Source organism: Mustela nigripes, chromosome 8 (genome assembly GCF_022355385.1).
Source record: "Mustela nigripes isolate SB6536 chromosome 8, MUSNIG.SB6536, whole genome shotgun sequence".
Taxonomy (NCBI): Eukaryota; Metazoa; Chordata; class Mammalia; order Carnivora; family Mustelidae; genus Mustela; species Mustela nigripes.
This window is the reverse complement of record NC_081564.1, coordinates 29,608,838-29,630,684: the sequence shown is the minus strand read 5'-3', so window position 1 is coordinate 29,630,684 and position 21,847 is coordinate 29,608,838. Positions and strand designations below refer to the sequence as shown.

The following is a 21,847-nucleotide window of genomic DNA, read 5'->3' as shown; positions in this document are numbered from 1 at the left end:
CGGCGGCGGTGGCGGCGGCGGCGGCGGCGGCGGCGGAGGAAATCCCACCCCACGGGTAGCGGCGGCGGCGGCGCGCTGATGTCAGCGCGCCCCTTAAGGTGGACCGAAAGGAGAGGCGGGGCAGGGGGGCGGGAGCGGGGAGGGGCGGGACGGAGCTGAGCGCTCGGTGGACGCGCCCCGCCCCGGCCCCGCCCCACACCCTCCTTCCCCGGCGCTGGGCGGCAGAGCCTCCCAGACTCCGGAGCTACCGAGACCCCTGGGCCCCGCCGGCGCTGACGTCTGGCGCGGCGTTCAGGACCCGGGCGCGGCCGCTCCTCCGCTTTGGTGCCCTGGCCAGACGAGTGCCCGCGGCTGTCGTCGCACACCTGCAGTCCTGGCCCACCGCGTGGACAACGCGGAGAACGCCAGGCCCCCTGATCCCGGCCCGCAGGCCCTGGCGCTGGGGCATGTTGGTCCCCTCCCGGGCCTCTTCGCAGGTCTTTCCCTTAACATCTCGGAGCCGGTCCTGGGGTCAGACTGATGTTCCTGTTTCATGCTATTCGCAAATAGGGCCAGACCTCTCTCATCCGGAGACCTCCTGGCATTTATGAGGGTGGGAAATTTGTGACCTTGTTTATTTCTTGCCCATCTCACACCGCTTGGTTATAAGGGTAAGGAGGACAGGGTGTGCAGGATTCTCGGGCTTCCTTGCCCAAACTGCAGGTTCGGGAGTGTGTGTAGGTGGGAGAGCTAGGGTCGGTTGAGCCCCTCAGCCTCCCAGAGGCAGGGTGGAGCGCCCCTTGGGAAGCCTGTGAAGCACTGGGCATCTTGCCCCGCCAGGGATAGGCCTGTGGGCAGGCCCACCTCCTGCAGGAAATCCCACCCGCCAGCTCCACTGGGGCTGCCTACTTAAGGTGGACCCATGCCTTTGCAGTGCCTGGCTGCAGTGTGGCCAAAACAGGCTGAGTGGCCAGGGAGAGCAGTGCAGAACCTCTGGGAGGCTGGGACCTGGGTGAAGCTCTGAAGCCTCCACAGTGAGGACCAGCAAGTCTCTGTTCCCTCTAACATAGTCTCAGGGCTCTCTGCTTGGAAACCAAGACCCATCAGCACCCTCCCAAGGTGGGAATCCACTGGGGCTCTGAAGGGGGGTCCTCACCCTCCTTGGCCCTGGGCACCTGCTCCTCTCTGGCCAGAATCCCTTGCTGCCCAGGGACCGCTTTCTCAGGCCATGCTGCCACAGGCCCTGGGGCTCCTTGGCCTGGAAGCCCTTCCCTGCCTATACATGGGCCTTGTGAAGGCCCCAGCCTCAGTTTGGCAGGCTGCTGGCTGTGGGCCATTAAAAAGACCCTGGGCTGGGGGGCTGAAACTCGGGCATTAGTACAGCTCATTAAGAATAGAAATGGTCATGGGCCTTTTCCCATAACACTCCAGCTGTAGCCTCTGCGGAGTGGGGAGCCCACCACAGGGGGCCTAGCATAGGGTTGGGGGGCACCCTAGCACAGAGTGGCAGGCTCGGGACACAAAAGTGAGTGAAGAGAGGACACCTCCTTACCTCCGCCTATGGTGCCTCAGCACCTGGAAATGCAAGGTCCAGGGTCCTCACAAAGACTCTGGCCAAAAGATGCCCCACCCATGGCTTTGCCATTGCTCCTGCTCTTCTACAACCCAGCAATGGGACCCCAGGCCCTGGAAGCCTCTGGATGCAGGCTCACCCATGGGGAGCCCCCCGCACAGGCTCCCAAATTGTGACTCAGGCCCAGGTCTGACTTTGGGTCTGTGTAGGGGTACCAGGACAGCTAAAAGTTGTGGAGTGAGCACCAAGTGCTGGTCATGGGGAGAAGGGGTGCTTGGTGCCTCCTTGGTGAGGTCCTTGCAGACTTCCTGGGCAGAGGGGAGTCCTGGGTGGGGGGAGGGGAGAAGAGCGGGTGAGACCCAGTGAGGCCTCCGGCCCAGGATTCCTCTCCTGCTAAGGAGTTAAGATCCCAGGGAAAAGGAAAGCAGAGCAGAAAGCTTGCCCAAGGGACTGACCTGGAACAGAAAGGTTTATCAACTCACTTCTCACTCCATCCCCAATACCATCAGCACCCCAATTATGGCCTACCGTTGCCTCTGCCACAGGGAGGAACTCACCTGAAAACACAGTTGCTGAGGGGCTTGAGAGAGGTCCCACTGGCATCCCTGCTCATCCCAGTGGGACCAGAGGTCAGGACTGCACGTCTCCCTTTCTGCAGCACTCTGCAGTGTCGGCAAGCCACCTGTAATGTAGCCTGATCATAGCACATCTCTGTTCCCCAGCCACTGTGAGGGGCCTACCCTGCTGTTGGGGTTGTCCCCACCCCTTGGAGACACAACTCTTTACCCAGGAGGGAAGAAGTCAGCCTGGGGTTTCACATCAAGTGGGATTCATCTTGTATTAGAGCCCAAAGCAAAAACAATGTTCAACAACCATTCTGTACTCAGTGAAAGGGGAGTCTGACTGCCCCTTCCTGAAGGATCAGGCCTGGGCCAACCTTTCATACATCAGTGCATCCTGCAGAGGCCCAGGGGGAAGCAACAGCTGCCTTACGTCAAAACTTGTTCAAGACAGGTAAGGTGCACAAGCTTCAATGTCCCTCCTTGGCCAGAAGGGCCTCTGTGCCAAGTGACTTCAAGAGCACCCAGACCTGTGCCTCTAGAGATTTAAGGATGCCAGGACACAACAGATGCACAGCATCCTTTGGAAGTGCTTCTCCGAGGTTTAGAACAAGATACGTCACGGGACACACACATATGGAGACATCGGATAGAACAGGGCTCCAGCCAGTAGACCATGGCCAAACGTAAAGCACCTCCAGAAGGTGTCAATGGCCAAATGCCAAGTGAGGGTTATCTATTCCAGGGCCAGGTACAAACTTGCTCCACAACCCCTCACCCGCATCGGAAGGCTGTATGGCCACAGTCTGGATCCCCACTGGCCTCCCAGGACACACGTTACATGTGACCACATGCCGGTGCACCAAAAACCCTCTTCCCCCACCTAGGACACCATTCAGACGCCATTTGTTTTACCAGACAAGCCCCCAAATGGCACCCATTTACATTCTTGCAAACGGCCCTTTATTTAAAGCTATTGCAGATATCCACAGTTCCACCCAGACAGAGATGCCATGAGTGAGCAGGTAGGCCAATTTTCTCTGAGGACAGCAGCAGGGTATCCAAAGAGGGCTGTGGGGCCAAGCTCCCCACCCACCCAACACACTGCACCAGACTGGACAAGTGTGCTATGGGACCGGCCTTTCCCTCCACCAGGGCCGAGGGCCAACCAAACGCAGCCTTGGCCAAGGTCTGGAAACCTACTTGGCTTTCCCATGTGAAAAGCCAGGGTGTACTCCAGTGCTCTCCCTTTCCCTCCCCCAGAGGCAAGAAACAGCAAGATCCAGCAGAAGCCCACCTACCCCTTGCCACAAGGCAGAAACACATGCCACAGCAAGCACCCCTGCCCCACCCTGGACACAGCGCGGCCCCAGAGGCCAGCAGCAGCCCCAAGCCCGAGGCGGAGCCAGGGGTGGCAAGTGGGCCCCGCAGCGCCGCCCCAGCACCCCGGAGCCAGCGGGCACCCACACTGCTCCCAGGACAGGGCCGGCGCACACATGGTCCTGCCCTCTGTGCAGGTTTCGAATGTGTCGTTTATTCACTATTTTTGATGACTATAAATAAGTGTTTCCACTATGGAAAAGAAAGTGAGCACAGTACATTTTCATGACTGGGGAATGGATTTTCTGAAGTCTTCTTCAATAGGGCAGAAACTTAGAAAAAAACAACCTGAATGTTGGAATTCAGTTCTTTATATAAAGTCCCTTGTAAAAACAAAACAGAATAAAAACAAACTGAAAAGAAGGGGCAGGGCAAAATTTAAAAAAAGAAAAAAGAGGAAAAGAACGGAAGGAAGAGAAAACAAGGGGCGGTGGCTTATTGCTCCTCCTCCGCTGCAGCCTTGCTCTCGGTGTCTTCCGACTCCTTGCTCTCCTCCTTCACAGAGAGAGCTTCTAGCTTCTCAGTCACCTTCTCGGCATCATTGTTTTTGCCCGACCCTGCTAAGACATAGGGAAACACAGTAAGAAAACAAAAAACCACTGCTCTCTGCAGCCCACCCGCCTACCATGTATGTCCCTGGGTGAAGGCGTAAGAACATGCCATTTCACCATGTGCCGGCCAAGCCAGCCTCCAGGGGCACACAAACAAGTAGGAGCTCAGTGGGGGACAGGAGTCAGGGAGCTCAGTTATGTCAGGTCACTTGCTATGGCAGCCATCGTCAGGCCCCAAGCAAGCAGGTGATTGCAAGGACCTCCTGAGGCCCCCTTTACTATGGGCTCTAGCCAGATGTCACTGGATCCCCAGGCTGGGAGCTGTCAGGCCAGGCCAGGGAGCACATGTTTGGGACCCTGATGGCCAGCTCACTCCCCAGGAAGCAATCTGTGTCCCCAGATGGCTGTATCGCCCTTGACAGGTCGAGGTGGTCACAGCACCCCGGGATGTTTCTGTGGCAGACGGAAAAAGCACCCGCCTGGGGCTGCAGCCGGATGCAGAGTGAGTCTGCGAGGAAGTCCCCTACCCAAGACACCATGTCACCTTTCTTTTCTCTCTCCTCGATCTCTTTCCTGCATTCTTCAAACTTTGTTTTGAATTTCTGTGCATCTGTGGAAAGAAGAGAAGAGACCTTCTAAGATCCCTGAGCAGTGAAGGGGACACATCTGAAGGGTGTGAAGAGTCAAGATGCATCAACGGCTCATCCCATGGCCAATATGGACTTAAGGACACAGCCTTGGACTCACTGCTACCCAGACCAGGCAGTAACTGTTTCTTGAGTCCCTCCTGAGACTGGTGACTATGTCGCGCTGTCTCCCTCCATCTGACTCTGTGACAACTTGGGCACAGCAATATATGGCACTGTGGCCATGCACAACCAAGGGAAGGAGTCTCCCTCCCACTCTATTCTCCACTCACATCAAAGTTCCTGCTAGATGAGGCCCACTGGGCACTTCTGACAATCGGGGCTAGAAAGGGAAATGCCTGCCCCGGGCAGACTGAATGCCCAGTCCCCTTTGAGGTTAAAAGGGAGAAGACCCTGCTCGTCATCTCAAAGCCCAGATGAGGCCTCATCCGCACACGGCTCACGGTGCAAGGCTTGCATCCTGCCCCCAAGAGAGCACCAGACAGCAGGGTGGGACCAGTCCCTACCACACACTTCCCAGGCACTACCGATTCTCCCCGAAAAACTACATGGTCAGATGGGCGGCTGCAGTCAGGCGGTTCCCACGGCCCAGCACCCTGCTGCTTACTTTCAGCATTTAGGAAGCGGATGGCCAGCAGCTCTGGCTTGGGGCACTCATCGGCAAAGTCAGCATGGGTGTTCCAGACCCAGGCACGGTCGCTGCCCGCGTTCGGCTTCAGTTCCATCATCGGTGTGACTGGGGAAGAGTAGCAATGTGAAAGTCTGGTCAACTGCGGCAAGGCCAACTGGCCCCAAAGGCCCTGGTTGCCAGCTCAAGGTCCTAAACAGAGGACCCCTAGTTGGGGTCCACCAACCAGGCCTAAACGAAGTCCTGTGGGATACGGATCTTAAACATGTTTCTTTGCAAACACCTTGCATTCACTTAAAACCAAGACTGCTCTAAATGTGGAAACAGGGCAGCCTGCTCCCTGACCCCAGAATACCTCAGCAAGTTGTCTCCAGTTCCACTGGAACAAGGGCTCCAACACCAGCCGAGCCACTCACACCTAGCCCTCCCTCCCTGTGGAGCACCCATCACATAGCTGTGTCCACGTTCAGTCATATCATCAGAGACCTGGCCCATTGGGACATGGGGGACAGAAACCGTATGTGGGGTGACCACCCTGGAAGGCATGGGGTCGGATCAGGGCAACCACTCTGACACTGTCCAGGGACTTGGGGGACGAGGCCACCACAAGAGGACACAGTGGGGCTTGTGACCTACATCATGGAAGACAAAGCCACGACCTGGAATAAGCACAGCTAGCTACCCTAGTGTCCTTGGGCTTTGCACAGCCCCAAGGCGGAAAAGGGAGACAGGTTGCACAAAGAACAAAAGCAGCCCCAATGCCACCCCCACCGGTGTGCCCCTGTACACCTGGCAGAGATCTCCAGGGATGTGGGTCGGCCCATGCCGAGCCCCAAACACACATGACCGTCTGAACCAACAGTCACACCATGTCAACACCAGGCAAGCCCTCGAGCTGTAGGGAGCACAGAGGTGCCACTGCCTCCTCCTGCCACCACCCACTGGCACATCAAGGGTCTGTGACATGTTCCAGGCTCAGAACCTGCCTACAACCTGGAAACAACCCAGTGACCTGACCAGGCTCTGGAAGAAGCACAGGGTGTAAGGAAGACCCCTGGGGAACAATTCAAACTGGAGTGGAGGCCAAGGGCCAGAGAAGACAGGTGGGGATGGTGGGGTTCACAAGAGGACACCCAAGCAGCCCTAAGGAAGGGCATGAAAGGGGTACCTGGGGGGCTCAATCAGTTAAGTGTCTGCCTTCGGCTCCGGTCATGAACTCAGGGTCCTGCGGGGATGGAGCCCTGTGTTACACTCCCTGCTCAGTGGGGCATCTGCTTCTCCCTCTCCCTCTGCCTCCCACTTGTGCTCACTAGCGCGCTTGCTCTCTCAAATAACTAAATAAAATCTTAAAAAAGGAAGGGCATAAACGCCCCTCTGCACCACCCCTCAGGGTCTCTGCAAACCCGTTTGCCCATCCTTCCACACCATCAAGAACTGTTCTGCTCAGGTTCTTGCTGGTCACCCTGTGTGCCCTGATGAGGGGTCCTACCCTGCAAGACATGCAGACATGTCCCTGGATCCAGAATGCAGCCCCAAGCATGTCTGCTTCCCAATACACACAGCACTGCAGAACAATCCAGAACCCAAGAGACTGATATGGTAGGGAACTTACTATCGCTCCTTCACAGACGAGGCCTGATGCGGCTTTTCCAGCCCCCAGCCCCACCCCCACCATACTGAACCCAAGGATGATGCATCCAAAGTCCTCAGCCTGTCACCACCCACTACCTGTTCAGTCTCACAGGCACAAGGATAAGGTAGCCACCTTCTCCCCCGACTCTTTTTCCCTTTTGTGTCCTTCTTAGGAGACACCCCACAGGGACAAAACACACCCAAGAATGGAAACGCTTCCTGCTGGGCACATCTAATACATACGGGAGAACACGTCCTGACAACACACAACCTCATAGTCCCAAGCCCACACTGGGGCTCTGTGTCTACCCTGTCAAGTCCTATCTGCCTGGACTCCACACCTCATATGTCAGAAACTTCTCTGAAAGTCTGCTCTGAGTTCAGAGCACGTGGGAACACCTCATTTCCCACTTTAAGTTCTGAACACACCACAAATATGCGCCCCATGTCCCACTGCACTCCTGGGCACCCAGTGCAGCACTGAAGGCAACCTGGCCAAAGACCTGAGGCATCCTCGTGTGGAACTCAGAGTAAAAACACCCCCCCCAGAAGCCACCTACTGTAGTGGTTGGCGCATATCTTCAGGGTCTTGTCCCTCCTCATGAGGAGGCGGATGGTCCCTTTTTCCTTATGCTTCAGAAGCTTAACGTCACCAGTGCCTCGTTCCTTCCACTCTGGGAGATCGTTCTCTGAAGCGAATCGGAATAGCTTTGCCCGCCTTCAAGAAAAGCCATTGAGAGAGAATTTAGATGAGCAAAGAGGGAAATAAGTAGTGAAACACTGGCTTGGAAAGAACACTGGTTTTCTGTGCACTGAACAAATGGCTGTATCTGGCGCCTCCAGAGATGCCCTTTGCTTTCTTTGACCGTCTAGGACTATCGGTCAAAAAACTACCAAAAGAGCAAGACAATAACAAAGTTCAAGTTTTTACTTAGAATAATGAAAGGAGAAAGAAAAAACAATTTCCAACATAAAGACCCAACTTCTCAGCAAACATACCTCCGAGTACACCAAGCTAGCCTGTGGTCACAGTGCTGGGGAGCCCCTGGGGTCCCAGAGGGCCACAGGGATAACATAGAAGCAGGTGAGATCAAGGACCCCTGCCCTCCAAAGGACCAGCCCTTCCCTCTGCTGTGAGATGCCCCCTTTGCTTCCCTGGCCCCCCAACCCAGAGAGAGGGCTGCAGACCTCCGCTCAGGCTGCCAGGCTCTGACCAACACCCTGCCTTCCTGCGCAGAACAGCACCTCATACTGGGCCCAGCCAAGGCCCCCACCCAGCCAGGCACCGAAGCCCACATGATGAGCCCAGCAGTCCTGCCTTTAGGGCTTTAGGCTGAAGCCCTCCATTCCCTCTCCCCACCCAACCCAAGCAGTGTTGGTCCATTTCCTGCAGAACACTCTGTTCTCTCCCCGCAAGCTCAGTTCAGTGTCCTCACAAGGATGCCACCAGAGCTTTCACCTGGAGCTCAAGGCCCCAGACGAAAAGGCCTGAACTGCTGGCCTTGCTTCCCTCAGGAAGGTCCTGTGCCCAGGGCCGCCAGGAGCAATTCTTAGCCCTTTGTGGGCGCACATGTGTGTGACAGCAACAGCACCAGCAGCAGTCCCCAGTTCTGGGAGAAACCAGTCCCTGGCTATCGCACCATTTCTGGGCAAAGCAGTGATGTAAAGAACCAGTGTCTTCAGGGACACGCCCACCACTCTCTGAGACCAAAGGGGTGTATGTGACTCTCCCTCCCCAGACCTTTGGGGATGGTGGGAAGGGCTCGTCTCCCCAGTCGAGGGAGGGGTCCTCTCCTTAGAGGGAGGGGTCACTGTCCCTGCCCCCCACTCACACCCTCATCTGGCTTCTTCAATAGAATCTGAAGTGGAGGGGGGGGGCAGTGAGGGAACCCCACAGCTTAGACAGGAAAAACACTCCAGCCTATTTCCATTAGCCTGTAAGGGAGCCTAGTGTTTCCTGTGATTCTGAGTCTTGGCAGTGCTGATTTTGTTACAAACATCTCAACACATGGCTGGTTCCAGTGCTACTTAAAAATGTCCCTTGCCATTGGAGCTTCTCACTGAAGGTGCCAAAAAACATGTGGAGATTAATTTTTAGAAAGTCATTTTGGTAGGCCTAACACTATCCACTTTCACTTATAATTCCAGGTGTTACTCTGTGCGTTAAAAACACTGAACTGGGAGTTCCCAAACTTCAAGATGCCAGAATCTATCATGCAAAAGAAAAAAAAATAATAAAATTTGAAAAAAAAAATAATAATAATGGCAAACTCCCCGTTCAACCAGAGGAAGGGTGCCAAGGGAGTCTTAGAAGTAACAAGCCTGGAAGGTGGCAAGGACAGGGGGCTGGTAAGATGCACCTTTGTGGACAGAGCAGCAGGGACAGGACACCAGGGAGCACCTGTGCTCACCACAGCACTGGCCACCAGAAGCAAGGGCACCCGGTGAAGAGTTATCCAACCAATGTATTCTAACAGCCGCCCTGATTTCCACATTAGCCATCATACAATTCCAAGCCCTTTCTTCAAGCCTCGGTCCAACTGAAAGTCAGGCCAAGACCCTGACACCCATAAAAAACACAACTTCATTTCACACTAAAGATTCCTATGTCTGGAGCAACACGAGCTTACTTACATTTTAAAAAGCTCTTCTTCATCTTCTTCCAGCGTTTTAATTTCTTGCTCAGGAAGAGAAACTATAGGCTCAAACTGGGGGTCGTGGTTGGACTCGTCGGCATTCTCAGTGGAGGTATCATGGTCCTCATGGGTGTCCTGTGAAATGAGGTGCAGAGAAGTGACTCTGCTGGCCCTGGAGCCTGGCCCCCACACAGAGGTCAGCAGTACCCACAGTGGGCAATCTCTCCTAGTGATCTGCCTCATCCCAAAGCAAGAGATTATGCCCACAGTCTTTCACACAAAGAGAGGTTTGCACCCACATTGAAAGTGCAGTAAGATGCTGAACTTCGGCACCCTCCCCAGATGCATCAATCCCATGTGTGGACAGCGGGACGGAGGTCCCTAAAGTTGGGCCTCCTACTGGCCAAAGAGACACTGTCTCACCACTTTGCACCTCCATTTCCTCACCTAGAAAATGTGAATAATGACAGTGCTAAGATTAAAAGACACAATGACGGAGCAGAGCCTAAAGAAGAGTGCCACTCTTTAAGCAAATAGCAACCCTTTGAATGTCTACTGGTTGGAGGGAAAAAAATAAATCAGTGCTGTTGTTACTGAACAGGGCAAAAAAGTTACTACCCAACTGTTAGTATTTACATGGAATTCACAATTCTGTCAGCAATTTTATCTTACATCAGAAAGTTGATGCCTCGACAGAAATCACACAAACGAGAGCAGTAAAATCCGGATCCAGTTTAGAAAACCACAGAGCACAAAGGATCATAATTTAGGTTCAAGTCTTACAAACACGTGGTTTGGTGATCTGTAGTCCAGAAAAAGCTGGGAGACTTTGCTACCAAACTCGAGCCAAAAAAGAACAAATATAAGGCTTCGTTGCTTTCCTTGGTTGAACAGCAACTGCGGCTCCGCCGAGGGCAGCTCGAGTAGATGCCCGCAGTCAACAAAGCCGCCCCCACCCTGGGTCGGTGAGGCCACAACCCTACCACCTGGCTGGAACGCGAGCTTTCGCGACAGAGGCCTGTGGCGGTTCAAGACGTGAGAACAGAATGAATGAAGTGCTGCGTAGGCGACGGCAGGAAGGGAAGCACGGTTTTGGTGGGAAGCCTGCAAGTGGGCCGAGCCGGAGGAAACCGGCCATCGGCCCCTCATCTCAGTCGAGCAGCGAAGTACACTAGAGATCAAGAACCCGGGCGGCGGGCCTCCCCACGCCCCGATGGGGCTCCCGGCCCCACCTGGGACCGCCCCAAGGTCACGCGGCCGCCCCGCAGCCACCGAACACGCGCGCCCCAGGCATCGCGAGCCCTGGCCCCGAAGGCCCCAGGTCGCGCTCCCCAAAGCTCCAACCACGCGCCACTGAGGCCCGCAGGCACGGAGCCCTCAAGCCAGCGGGGGTTGGCGGCGGCGGCGGCGCGGGCCGCCCACGTGGCCGCCAATAGCGGCCTCGGCCTCCGGGCCCCCACCCAGTCCCCGTCCGGGCCCGGCCGCACCTTGGCGGCCGCCATGGGGGCGCGGCGGCGGCGGCGGCTCGGCTGGCTCGGTCGTCGCTGGCTCCGCGGCCTCTCGGCGGCTGGTTGTAGCTCCTTTCCTCCGCGTCTGGCGCCGGCGCCTCCCGCCCTCCCGCTCTTCCCTCCGCCCCGCGACCCGAACCCCGACCCCTGACCCCGGCGGCGGGAAACGCGACGCGATTCAAAACCAGTGCAGCTTTATTGGCTCACACTGCGGACACTCTCATTGTCCAGCCCGCCCCGCGCTTCCCGCCAAAACGCCCGCGGCGCATGCCCGGCCCGCCCGACAGCCTGAAGAGCGTGCACTCCCGGCGGCCCTAGCGCGCACTTCCGCCCCGCGGCGGCGCGCACCTCTGGAGCTCACTAAGGAGCAGGGGAAGCGAGGCTGGCGCGTGGCGATGACGTCACCGGAAACCAGGATGATAGAGACGTGCGGCCACGGCTGCACGCGTTGGCTGACGGGAGAGTGGCCAGCAAGGCGAGCGGCCGGCGTACCCCATACCTGAGACCCGAACGTGAGCACCGAGGGTTCGAGTCCCACCCCCGCCCGGGGCGGAGCCGGCGAGGGGTCTCGCGGCGTTGCAGCCGCCGCTCTGAGCGCCCGCTTCCTTTGCTGGGCCCAGGACCGAGCAGCGGAGGCGGCCCTCGCGGGGAACCCCAGTCTGGGCAGCGGACCGACCGGACGATGAGTGACAAGCTCGACAACGAAGTAAAGTGAAGGGAGATGCTGATGGGAGACGGAGGAGGAGATGGAGGAGAACGGGGTGTGGGGGGAGATGGAGATGGAGGCGGGGTAGGAAACCGCTGGGAGAAAACGGGACAGGGGAATACGTTGGGAGAGGGGAAAACGGAACGCGGTAAAGCTGGGTGTAGATACAGTAGCGGAGGTCGGGGTGTGGGGCAAGGGGCCCTGGGGCGTTCAGGTTCTAGGGTCGAGCCTTCAGCCCAGTCCTTGCCTCTCTCCACACAGGGCCCTGTGCCTATGGAGGGCTGCGGCCAAGACGGCAGCAGTGCCCAGGGTAGCTCTGCAGCAGTAGCCCCCCAGGAGGAAGACAAGGAGGAGGAAGGGGGTGCTGAGGCGGCTGCAGAGTCCGTGCCTCAGCCAGGGCTCTACAGCTACATCAGGGACGACCTGTTTACCTCTGAGATTTTCAAGCTGGAGCTGCAGAATGTGCCCCGCCACGCCAGCTTCAGTGATGTCCGACGCTTTCTGGGCCGCTTTGGCCTGCAGCCTCATAAGACCAAACTTTTTGGGCAACCTCCCTGCGCCTTTGTGACATTCCGCAGTGCTGCTGAGCGGGACAAGGCCTTGCGTGTGCTGCACGGTGCCCTCTGGAAGGGCCGCCCACTGAGCGTGCGCCTGGCCAGGCCCAAGGCTGATCCTATGGCCAGGAAGAGGCGGCGTGAGGATGAGGGTGAGCCAGCAGCCACATGTATCGCAGATGTAGTGACACCTCTTTGGACTGTGCCCTATGCTGAACAGCTGGAGCGGAAGCAGCTGGAGTGTGAGCAGGTGCTACAGAAGCTCGCCAAGTGAGTGTGGGTGCAGAGCAGCCCCTTGGCCCCAGAGCTCTGCTCGGCTCTGTGCTTGTTCGCCCATCCTGTGCCTTGTACAGACATCTTCAGGGTCTGCATGGTCTCTTGGGTAGTTAGCTAGTAAAACCCATGTATAATCAGTGTGGATAGTTGGGTCATGAGGGAGGGGCCAGGTACATGGGCATTTAGAGAATGGCTGGGGATGGCTGCAGGGGAAGCAGACTGAGTCCAACCTTGGCCCCACCTCATCCTGCAGGGAAATTGGGAGCACCAACCGCGCCCTGCTGCCCTGGCTACTCTCACAGAGGCACAAGCACAACAAGGCCTGCTGCCCACTGGAGGGGGTTAGGCCATCACCCCAGCAGGTCAGGTCGTGCTGGTGTGGCCAGAAACTCATCTCATGTTCTTAAAGGATCTCTTCTCACTTATTTCTGCCATCCCTCTTCTGCTTTGCATTTGCTGTTGGTATTTATGGTGTGACTGTTACTTCTTGTCAGCCCCATCCCTTGGATGGCCAGGGTAAGGGCAGACATGTCTCTTTGCCTCCCTGCAGACCGAGTATCGTAATAAGTGTGAGTTTCTGGTCGGCGTTGGGGTGGACGGGGAAGACAACACAGTCGGCTGTCGGCTTGGCAAGTACAAGGGCGGGACGTGTGCTGTGGCCGCCCCCTTTGACACCGTGCACATCCCTGGGGCCACCAAGCAGGTGGTGAAGGCCTTCCAGGAGTTCATCCGGTGAGGGCTGATGGCTGGCCTGGGGGCCTCAAGAAGTTCCGAGGTGGTAACTCTCTGGGAGCAGAGAGTCTGCCTGGTGGTGGGGGGGGGGGGGTGGGAGATTCTGGGATTGTGATTTGGCAGGTGTGGCTGGAAGAGAGAGCAGGGATGCTCACCCAGTCCTGGTTGGCAGATGTTGGGGGACTCAGGGCCATTCATGGCTCCCACAGGTCCACTCCATACTCAGCGTACAACCCAGAGACGTATTCAGGCCACTGGAAGCAGTTGACTGTGCGCACCAGCCGCCGTGGCCAAGCCATGGCCATTGTCTACTTCCACCCCCAGGTCTCAGGCGGGGTGGCCCTCCTGGGGGAGGATGTCTGGGCCACAGTGAGCTGTGACGCAGCCTTACAAGGCCTTTTCTGCTGCTTACCCAGAAACTGGGCCCTGAGGAACTGGCTGGGCTGAAGGCCTCCTTGGCGCAGCACTTCATGGCGGGGCCAGGCAAGGCCACTGGGGTGACCTGCCTCTACTTTGTAGAGGAGGGACAGCGGTGAGGAGCTTGGGTAGGGGTGGGGTGGGTCCCTGCAAGGGTTGGTGACACTGACAGATGTAACCCTACCACCCACAGAAAGACTCCCAGCCAGGAGGGCCTGCCCTTGGAGCATGTGGCTGGAGATCGGTGCATCCATGAGGACCTGCTTGGGTTGACTTTCAGGATCTCTCCTCACGCCTTCTTCCAGGTAGCCCTGAGTTTCTGGGCATAATGAGGATACATGGAGGGGGGCGCTTGACATGATGTCAGCATCTGATGGGGACAGTGGGCTAGGGCAGTGATAAGGGATTAGCCTGGGGAGAACATCCAGAAAGGAGAGCCACCAAGCGTTATAAAAGGTAGGGAGATCATTTCCTATTAGATTCTCTGATCACCTTTTGGGAGGGTCATATGTAGAGGTAGGAACAGGAGTTGGGGTGACGCCAGGACTCTGGTGTGAGCTCTGGCACTTAGAAAAGAGGTAAAGGGGGGGTTATCACCATCAAGTTACTCTTTAAAGCCAGGAGATTGGGCGGAATCGCTAGGCATGATGGGACTGAGGGTCATTCTGAGGACCGGCCCTTTGGCACTCAGACGGCTAGATGGTGAGGGGCCAGGGATATCTGGAGACCTGCGAAGAGGGTGAGTGGCCCAAGGATAGGGCCATGGAGGCCCCCAGGCAGGAAGAATGCCCACGGAGTGCAAGTGCTTGGGGGTGAGGAGGGTTGTGCAGGAGAGAGGCCAGTGCGGGCAGTGAGACTGCCGGCCCATTCTCCAGGTGAACACTCTGGCAGCCGAGGTGCTCTACACAGTCATCCGAGACTGGGCCCAGCTGGACACAGAGAGCACAGTGCTGGACATATGCTGCGGCACAGGCACCATCGGCCTGGCTTTGGCCCCAGTGAGCTCTCCTTCCCCACTGAGAACACCCTCTTCCTACCCCACCCATGTTGTCACCTGCCTCATGACCACCCCCAGTGACCCCCCCCCAGCCTGGTCCAGATCCTCTTTCACTCCAACACCTCCTGCCATTTCTCTCCCTAAGGCAGTGGGGATGGGGTGGGGTGCCATGAGTCTGTCCTTTCCTGGCTTCAGAGAGTGAAGAGAGTCGTGGGGATTGAGCTGTGCCAGGAGGCTGTGGAAGATGCCCGCGTGAATGCCCGAGACAACGGTGAGAGCCGGCGCTCCGCGCAGTGGGTGAGCAGCAGATACTCCTGCTGCATACCTCAACACAGCACCAGGGACCCAGCCAGGCGTTGTTTGGGCCTGCAGTGGGGTGAGGGGCAGAGAGTACAGTAGGCCACCTACTGTTTGGACTGAACAGTGCATCCAGGATGCCAGAGCTGGAGGAGGATGAGCTGGCTCCTTAGCCAGCAGGTCTTCCTGGGACACCTCTGACCAGGGACTTAAAGACATCATGCAGACTCTACAGGGAGAGAGTGTTCTGGGTCCCCTGTGACATGGCTGTGGTTTCATGTCCAGAGTTGAGCAATGTGGAGTTCCACTGTGGGAGAGCCGAGGACCTGGTGCCCACTTTGGTGAGCAGACTGGCCTCCCAGCAACTCGTTGCCATCCTGGACCCGCCCCGTGCTGGCCTGCGTAAGTGGCCTCCATCTGAGAGGTGTCATGGGGAAGCGGGGGGGGGGGGGCAGGGGTGTCTGGTTGGCATACCACACGGCACAGCTTCAAGCCTGATGCCCATCCTGTTTGAACCTCCTCAGATTCCAAAGTGATCCTGGCCATCCGAAGAGCTGAGAACCTCAAACGGCTCCTCTATGTCTCCTGCAACCCCCGGGCAGCCATGGGCAACTTTGTGGAGTGAGTGTGAAGTGGGGGGCCTGGGGTGGCCCCAGGACAGGGTGGACCAGGGACCCATGTGGCTGATCTTGACATCCCTTTCCTACCACAGCCTCTGCCGGGCTCCATCTAACCGGGTGAAGGGCACCCCCTTCCGGCCTGTCAAGGCTGTGGCTGTGGACCTGTTCCCGCAGACCCCACATTGTGAGATGCTCCTCCTATTTGAGAGGGTAGAGCACCCCAATGGCACAGGGGCCCTGGCACCCCAGCCCCCACCAGGGCCCCCAGTGGACACCGTACAAGAAACCAGGGCTGCTGCCTCTTGCTAGGTCCCTGGAGAACTAGAACCTTGTCCTTTCAGAACAGGTGGTTCCCCAAGTCCTTGTCTTAGGATGCTCAGGCAGCATCTAGAAGGCACAAGACGTGGTGTTCCATCTGTCTCCGTGGATCCTAGGCTCCCATAGCCTGTCCCCTACCACCCCTCCCCTTTCCGGGTTAGCTGGGATATAATGCTAGAATAAAGAGTTTCTCAACTACTGATGTTACTGTGATTGATGAAAATTCCTTAGCCCACAGCGTTCCCTTTTGCCCACCCACTGTAGGTGCCGGGAGGCAAGGTCAACAGGGCACCCTGAGCAGCCAGTCTGAGCCTCCATTCCTGCTAGCACTCTGCCAGCCCCTCTGCATGGTGGCAAGTCAGAACAGTGTGCTGACAACATCAGGTTTTATGCTTTTTGCCAGGGAAGCAAACATCTCAAGGCCCAGAGCCAGCTGTACACATAAGGTAGAACACACAGCAAGGGGCAGCCTGTCTACACAGGTAGGCCCTGTGGTCTGCCCATTTTCCCTGTGCCTTGTGAGGTGAGGTTCTGTCCCCAGCCTAGCCCTGAAGGGAAACCATAGGAGCTGGGGCTGGGATTGGACGCTGCCCAGCTGCTATAGGAACAGTGTGACCAGGCACAGATTAAAGGCTGTTTCTGGTGAGTTGAGGGTCCAAAGCCTCACGTGCTAATTAGAAAGAAACACCAGTCATTCCCTTTGGGACAGTTTTGCTTTATGCGTTCAGATAATCAAGGCTCACCCTTACAGCCATAGTTGAGCTGCTGCCTGGAAGGTACACGACGGCCAGTGGCCAAGTGGAGGTGGCATCAGCACAGACTTCCCCCCTGCCCTCCCCACAGCATGGCTGTGTGCACACAACACTCACACCCACAGGGAGTGGGGGGAATACAAGAGGAAGGACATGGGGAGGCTGCAGCAAGGCTCACTGCCTCTAGTTAACACGTGTGCACAAAGCTTTGGTTCACAATGGCGCATCTGGCTGTTCCGGGGGCAAACAGTCATATAGTCAAAATGATGATTCACAGCTGCAGACAGGAGGCAAGACAGAAGCAAGTGTCTAATTACAGCAACTTGATCTGAAGGTTTTGTTTTATAAAGGTCAACAGAAAAGCCAACCTTGGTCACATAGGTGGTAAGGAAGAGATACACTGTGGGTGGCACGGAAGACCGACATTCTGTATTCCTGAAAACAAATGCCATCAACGCCTACCACGGGGAACAGGATGGAGAACAGGCATACCTGTGGAGAATGTAGCCCAGCAGTGGGCCCCTACAGCCAACAGTGTACCCCTGAACAGGCCCAAGGAACAGGGAGTGGATGGCCACCCCTACCTTGCACATGGGGACAACCCAGAGCCTCAAACACACCCACATCCCCAGGGGCTCAGGGTAGGGACCCACCTACCCGTTGCACCTGTCTGCAGGAGCCACCTGGAGAGCACGGACTGCTGATCAAAGGAACAGGTGGCCGTGAGGCCTGGCTGCACAGGGCAGGTGCCCTTAAAATCCAGTGCAGCCACTGTCACAGGCAAAACCGCCACCCTCCACATGCTTGTGCCAGCTCCAGGCAGGAGCGCCACTTTGTGAGCACAGATGGTCTACATGAACGGTCCTGGTTTCCTCTTCTAAAATCGTGCTAAAATGCTTAACTTGTTTATATCTGCTACGTGATTCCAAATCTATCTTCTACTCTTGCTGTAAAAGTTTCTTCCCAAATGCTAAAATACCATAAAAGCTTTAAAAATTGATGGGTGGACAGATGGACTTGACTGTGCAAAAATCTTTAGTAAAAAGTTGCCAGAGGCCAGTGAAGAGGGCCTCGGTGTCTAAGAAGGCGTGTTTTTAGGACATTAAGACTTACTCAGAGGAAATGAACCACACGCCAGCCCAGGGTAACAAGCCAGGCGGAGACCAGCAGACTGCATACTCCCACTGGCAACAGGTTTCAGGAGTGGGAAAGAATCACCTTGAGGGCTCGCCTGCAATCTCTGAAAAATAGCTGATTCTAAAATTGTGTTTATTTTAAGCCAAAAAGGTCTGAAATACTCCTTCCTATTATAACCTTTTCAGAGTAAAAGGGAAAACACAAGAGGCAGGAAAGGGGCGGGGGTGCCAGCACGCACCTTCTGACCAGACCCCTGCAGTGGCCTGCGAGAACCAGAGGAACAGAGTGCCACAGGACTTGGCCACCACTTTCTCAGTCTGTCATTTCTTGTCTGTGCACGTACTGACACTCATGAAAACCTTCATCAAATCAGTCTGCAGCAAGTCCCCAGAGGCAGAGGTCATTCATAGCTGTTGCCAAGCTCTTGGCTCTCACCCGGGTGGGTAAGCGGAGTCCATCCTTGAACACATCCACTCAGACCTGTGGGCGGCCCCCAAGGAAGAGCTGCGTGGCCCAGCTGTCCCTGTGCACCAGAGCCCCACCCCTCTGGTCCCGGCCTCAGATGCCTGGCCGCAGGGGAGGAACTCAAACCAGAGGCCCAAGGCTGCAGAGTGAGTGGCGGGTGGTCTCGCTGGCAGCAGAGCTGGCAGTCCCCGCGCCTGACCCTGCTGCCTCCCTCACACGTCTACAGTGCACAGGGGCTCGCCGCCAGGCTGGGCAGATGCCACAATAGACATCTTGGGCTTCTTCCGAGTCTCCTCCTGGAAGAACGAAGGACAGGGATACCAATGATGTGGGAACATGTGGCCGAGCCCAAGCTCAAGCAAGAGGTGCCCAAGGTAGGGAGCAATGGGGGTGAGGATGGGGACGGTGAGCTCAGCACATTAGTGCCAGGTAGCCTCTAGTAGGAGGGCACCACTGCTCTGCCATATCAGGTGGAGGGAGGGGAGGCCTGAGAAGTGGGCCACATGGGAGGCTGGCTGGGTCTCCCTGGGTGCCATCTCACAGCACTACGTGCTGGTTCTTCCCTGGGACTCAGAATACACCCACTTATGTATGTAGTGATAATTAATATTGGGCCAAGGAAGTTACAGCCACCAGGGACAAGCCACATGGGTGGGTCTCTCTCCCTACTCCAACTTGAGGGCAGGGGTGAGGCATCTCCACCAGAAAGGCAAAACAGCAGATACCCCCTTCTCAGGGTTTTATACGGGCCCAGGCAAATACCACAGCTACAAAAGGTCCTAGCCTAGAAGCCTGTCGAGCGGGTGGCTTGAGGAAGTTGACCAGCATCAAGCATTGCCCAGGACCACCTGCTCTGTGAACCATGCTCCTCTCTTCCAGAAATGCCAAGGGCCTGAGGTATAGGTCCATGATAGCAGTCTGTCGCCCACTGGACCCTGAGTAAGCGAGGCCTGGCAGGTGCACTGTCCTTGCCTTCAAACAGCTGGTACTAAGTAGAAACACCCAGAAGCCAAGCCCTACACAGCTGCAGGCCAGGGCTGAGAACTCTATGATGTAACTAAAAAATGACATGATTTGATGCAAATGCCGTGAATGCTGAAACAGAAAAGGAAAGGTACTCTGGAAGTGCTGCGGACTCACTGGAAAGAGGGAGCACTACACTGGCATCAGGAGCCAGGGACGGATTCCTGCAGGCTGACGTCACCCCCACAGCTGCCCGCGTGACCCTGACTCGGCCCTCCCCTCCTGAGTGCAAGGGGATGAGGGAGTCGAGGGGCCATGGCTGGGGTGCTGGCCAGGCCTCCTGCTCACCCTCTCCTCGGCCAGCCTCTTCATTTCCTCCTGCAGCTTGCTCAGGATGTGCAGGTTTGGCTTGTTCTTCTTGGCGTACTGCTGCAGCTCAATCACGCTCTTGTCCGAGGTCTCCTGGGGGAGCACCGCGCCTTGCTCTCAGGAGGGCCCTAGGCAGGCCTCAGCAACACATTGTGGCCAGCGACCAGAGCTGCATGACCCCACCCCAACGGCCCCACCCTCAACTGGCAGACTGACAAAGCCGCAGAGAACGAGACCAGTCCACGGCTGCCCCAGCTCACTTTCTGGCCTTGTCACCCCCACTTCCACCTCACCCTCAGCAGGAAGAAGCTATGGCCTCTTCCCTTCATAAGGCAAAAAGCACCCTGGCACACAGCTGCCTCCAACTCCTGCCGTCGGCGTCAAGAACTCACCCTGCCCTGACCCTCACAATGTAACAGCCAGAGCACGGCCTCAGCCAACAGCAACGGCATGCTGCCAGATGGGACACATCCTGGCACTGGGAGCCCACCAGCCCCAGACACAGGGCTCTCTGCATGCCCTATGACTTTCAGCATGGGACCAAGCTGTCCTGAGGCCCTTCCTGGGTGAAGTGGCCATCTCTAAGAACGCCTGCTGGGCCTAGGAGTGTCAGACTCCACCTGTCCTCCGAAAGATGTCAGCTGGGGCTGTGCCCAGACCGGACCCTCGCCCTCCAAGCTTGGAAGGGTTTCCATTCATGGGCCAAAACAGGCTTTCTCCCTCTCAATCTTAGTCCAACCAAGATGCTGCACAAAAGGAAGGGACATAAAGGCACAAGTCGGCTTCATCTGCATCTGAATTTTCTCAGCAATTCCTATCGAGGTTCCTCAAAGCACTCTAGGTGCCCAGTGTCACCTCCTTCACTCCATCTTGTCAAGTCCAAAATGAGGGCCTCTTCAGGGATACCACAATGACCATCCCTCCCCTTACTGGGGTGCCAATAACCCGAACTATTTCTGGGAACATTAGGGGAAAACTTAAAAACCACAAACACCTCCCCATATTTCCTTCCACCTCACAAAGCACACAAACCTAAGGGTATTGCTTTAAATCTCAGGAACACAGCAAAACAGCCTAAACTAACCAGATGACACATTCACGCTGTTGAGTTAAAGGTAAACCGATATTTATAGCCAGGAAAAACTGCCCTGCATCTCTTACTCTCTGTCAATCCAAGGACTTCCAGCCCTGTGCACAAGACAACAGGGCTTAGCTGAGAAGCTTCCTCTCCACTTGGGCTGGCAGCACCCACCACCTGTACCTCCTGTTGGGCAGCCCTTCCCATGTAGCCAGTGCCAGACCCAGGCTTCTCAGGGAGGGAGACACAGCAGAAATGACCTCCCATCCCAGACATGCCCAGTAGAGGGCCCAAGAGGCAGCACTAAACAAGAGCAGAGCTACCCAACTCTGCCCCTGGGACAGCGGGACCCCAAACACGTGCTCCACGGTGGGGGCCCAGTTACCTGTTTGACCATCTTGCTGCTCTCGCGGCCATACATGCGAAGTAAAGACCCCCAGTTCTTGACATGTGGGTGCAGCAGCTGAAGGATTTTCTGAGAGGCCAACTGTTTCCCAACTCTCTTGTTCTTACCTGCGAGGTAAGACGAAATGTGGAGAGGGAATCCCTAACACCCAGCTGTCAACATGGCCACCTCTCCTAAAAGGAGCATGCCTGCTGTGCCCCCAGCCTACCTGAGGGTATGTTCTAGAAGATGGGGTACAGATGTGTTCTAGCCCTGCACTGGGCACCAGGTCTCACAAAGATGAGGCCAGGAGCCATCCCACTCCACTTTGCAGAAGAGCCCCCTTGGGGGCTTCATGAACTCAGCACAGGCATAACTGACAGGGCCTCCTTCCCACCACCCCCACACTTCCAGAGCAACAGACAAGCAACAATGGGTGTTGGCAGGCAGAGGGGAGGGGAGACTCCACCAGAAAGCCCAGAGAAGTTTCCAGAGGGTGCATGCACTTTGGAGGGGTTTCTATACAGAGGGAAGGCAGGGCCAAGGAGCAGAGTGATCTGGAGAACAGTGAGTGCCAGAAGCCTTCTATGGCCAGACAGAGCAAGGCTGGCCACGCTTCCCAGACGGCGGGGGGGGGGGGGGGGGGGGGGGGGGGGCCCCGCCCCCCCCCCCCCCCCCCCCCCCCCC

The 21,847-nt window shown here is 56.7% G+C and overlaps 3 protein-coding genes and 1 non-coding gene across 6 annotated transcripts in view; 1 reads left to right on the top strand and 3 right to left on the bottom strand.

Annotated features, from left to right (window-relative positions):
- Positions 1 to 3,785: 3,785 nt before the first annotated feature.
- Positions 3,786 to 11,372, bottom strand: RANBP1 (RAN binding protein 1). Of its 2 annotated transcripts, none has more exons than XM_059409111.1 (6): positions 11,074 to 11,372; positions 9,585 to 9,721; positions 7,511 to 7,668; positions 5,298 to 5,426; positions 4,588 to 4,653; positions 3,786 to 4,052 (listed from the first exon to the last, which is right to left on the bottom strand). In XM_059409111.1, exons 1-6 carry the CDS (start codon positions 11,086 to 11,088, stop codon positions 3,928 to 3,930), a joined length of 630 nt encoding a protein of 209 aa, XP_059265094.1. In that variant the 5' UTR covers positions 11,089 to 11,372; the 3' UTR covers positions 3,786 to 3,927. The 2 variants fall into 2 exon arrangements, with proteins under 2 accessions (XP_059265094.1, XP_059265096.1); XM_059409113.1 differs by having other exon boundaries at positions 3,786 to 4,049; positions 11,074 to 11,370.
- LOC132024062 (small nucleolar RNA SNORA77) lies at positions 4,430 to 4,555 on the bottom strand. Its single transcript, XR_009406173.1, has one exon. It is a non-coding gene; the product is annotated as a small nucleolar RNA SNORA77 (small nucleolar RNA).
- A 117-nt stretch (positions 11,373 to 11,489) lies between the features above and the next one.
- TRMT2A (tRNA methyltransferase 2 homolog A) lies at positions 11,490 to 16,211 on the top strand. Its single transcript, XM_059409110.1, has 12 exons — positions 11,490 to 11,800; positions 12,062 to 12,624; positions 12,884 to 12,992; positions 13,181 to 13,362; positions 13,572 to 13,686; positions 13,779 to 13,894; positions 13,973 to 14,084; positions 14,655 to 14,777; positions 14,972 to 15,047; positions 15,359 to 15,475; positions 15,598 to 15,694; positions 15,786 to 16,211. Exons 1-12 carry the CDS (start codon positions 11,777 to 11,779, stop codon positions 16,000 to 16,002), a joined length of 1,851 nt encoding a protein of 616 aa, XP_059265093.1. The 5' UTR covers positions 11,490 to 11,776; the 3' UTR covers positions 16,003 to 16,211.
- Positions 16,212 to 17,071: 860 nt separating this feature from the next.
- Positions 17,072 to 21,847, bottom strand: part of DGCR8 (DGCR8 microprocessor complex subunit) — a 36,393-nt gene continuing 31,617 nt past the window's right edge. For both annotated transcript variants that reach the window (XM_059409108.1, XM_059409109.1), the window contains 3 exons: positions 21,161 to 21,288; positions 19,677 to 19,790; positions 17,072 to 18,661 (listed from right to left, as the gene is read on the bottom strand). In XM_059409108.1, coding sequence (XP_059265091.1) covers positions 18,578 to 18,661; positions 19,677 to 19,790; positions 21,161 to 21,288 — 326 coding nt within the window. In that variant the 3' untranslated portion in view covers positions 17,072 to 18,577. The remainder of the gene's footprint in view (positions 18,662 to 19,676; positions 19,791 to 21,160; positions 21,289 to 21,847) is intronic.

What these genes read in the sequence shown, in the direction of transcription:
- RANBP1 (XM_059409111.1), bottom strand. An exon ending in CCGCTTCCTAAATGCTGAAA is followed by an intron (nt 4,654 to 5,297) that starts GTAAGCAGCAGG and finishes TTCTTTCCACAG; the next exon opens with ATGCACAGAAATTCAAAACA. An exon ending in CGAGGAGAGAGAAAAGAAAG is followed by an intron (nt 4,053 to 4,587) that starts GTGACATGGTGT and finishes CCTATGTCTTAG; the next exon opens with CAGGGTCGGGCAAAAACAAT.
- TRMT2A (XM_059409110.1), top strand. Translation starts at nt 11,777, where the DNA reads ATGAGTGACAAGCTCGACAACGAA. An exon ending in GTGACAAGCTCGACAACGAA is followed by an intron (nt 11,801 to 12,061) that starts GTAAAGTGAAGG and finishes CTCTCCACACAG; the next exon opens with GGCCCTGTGCCTATGGAGGG. An exon ending in TCGGCCTGGCTTTGGCCCCA is followed by an intron (nt 14,778 to 14,971) that starts GTGAGCTCTCCT and finishes TCCTGGCTTCAG; the next exon opens with AGAGTGAAGAGAGTCGTGGG.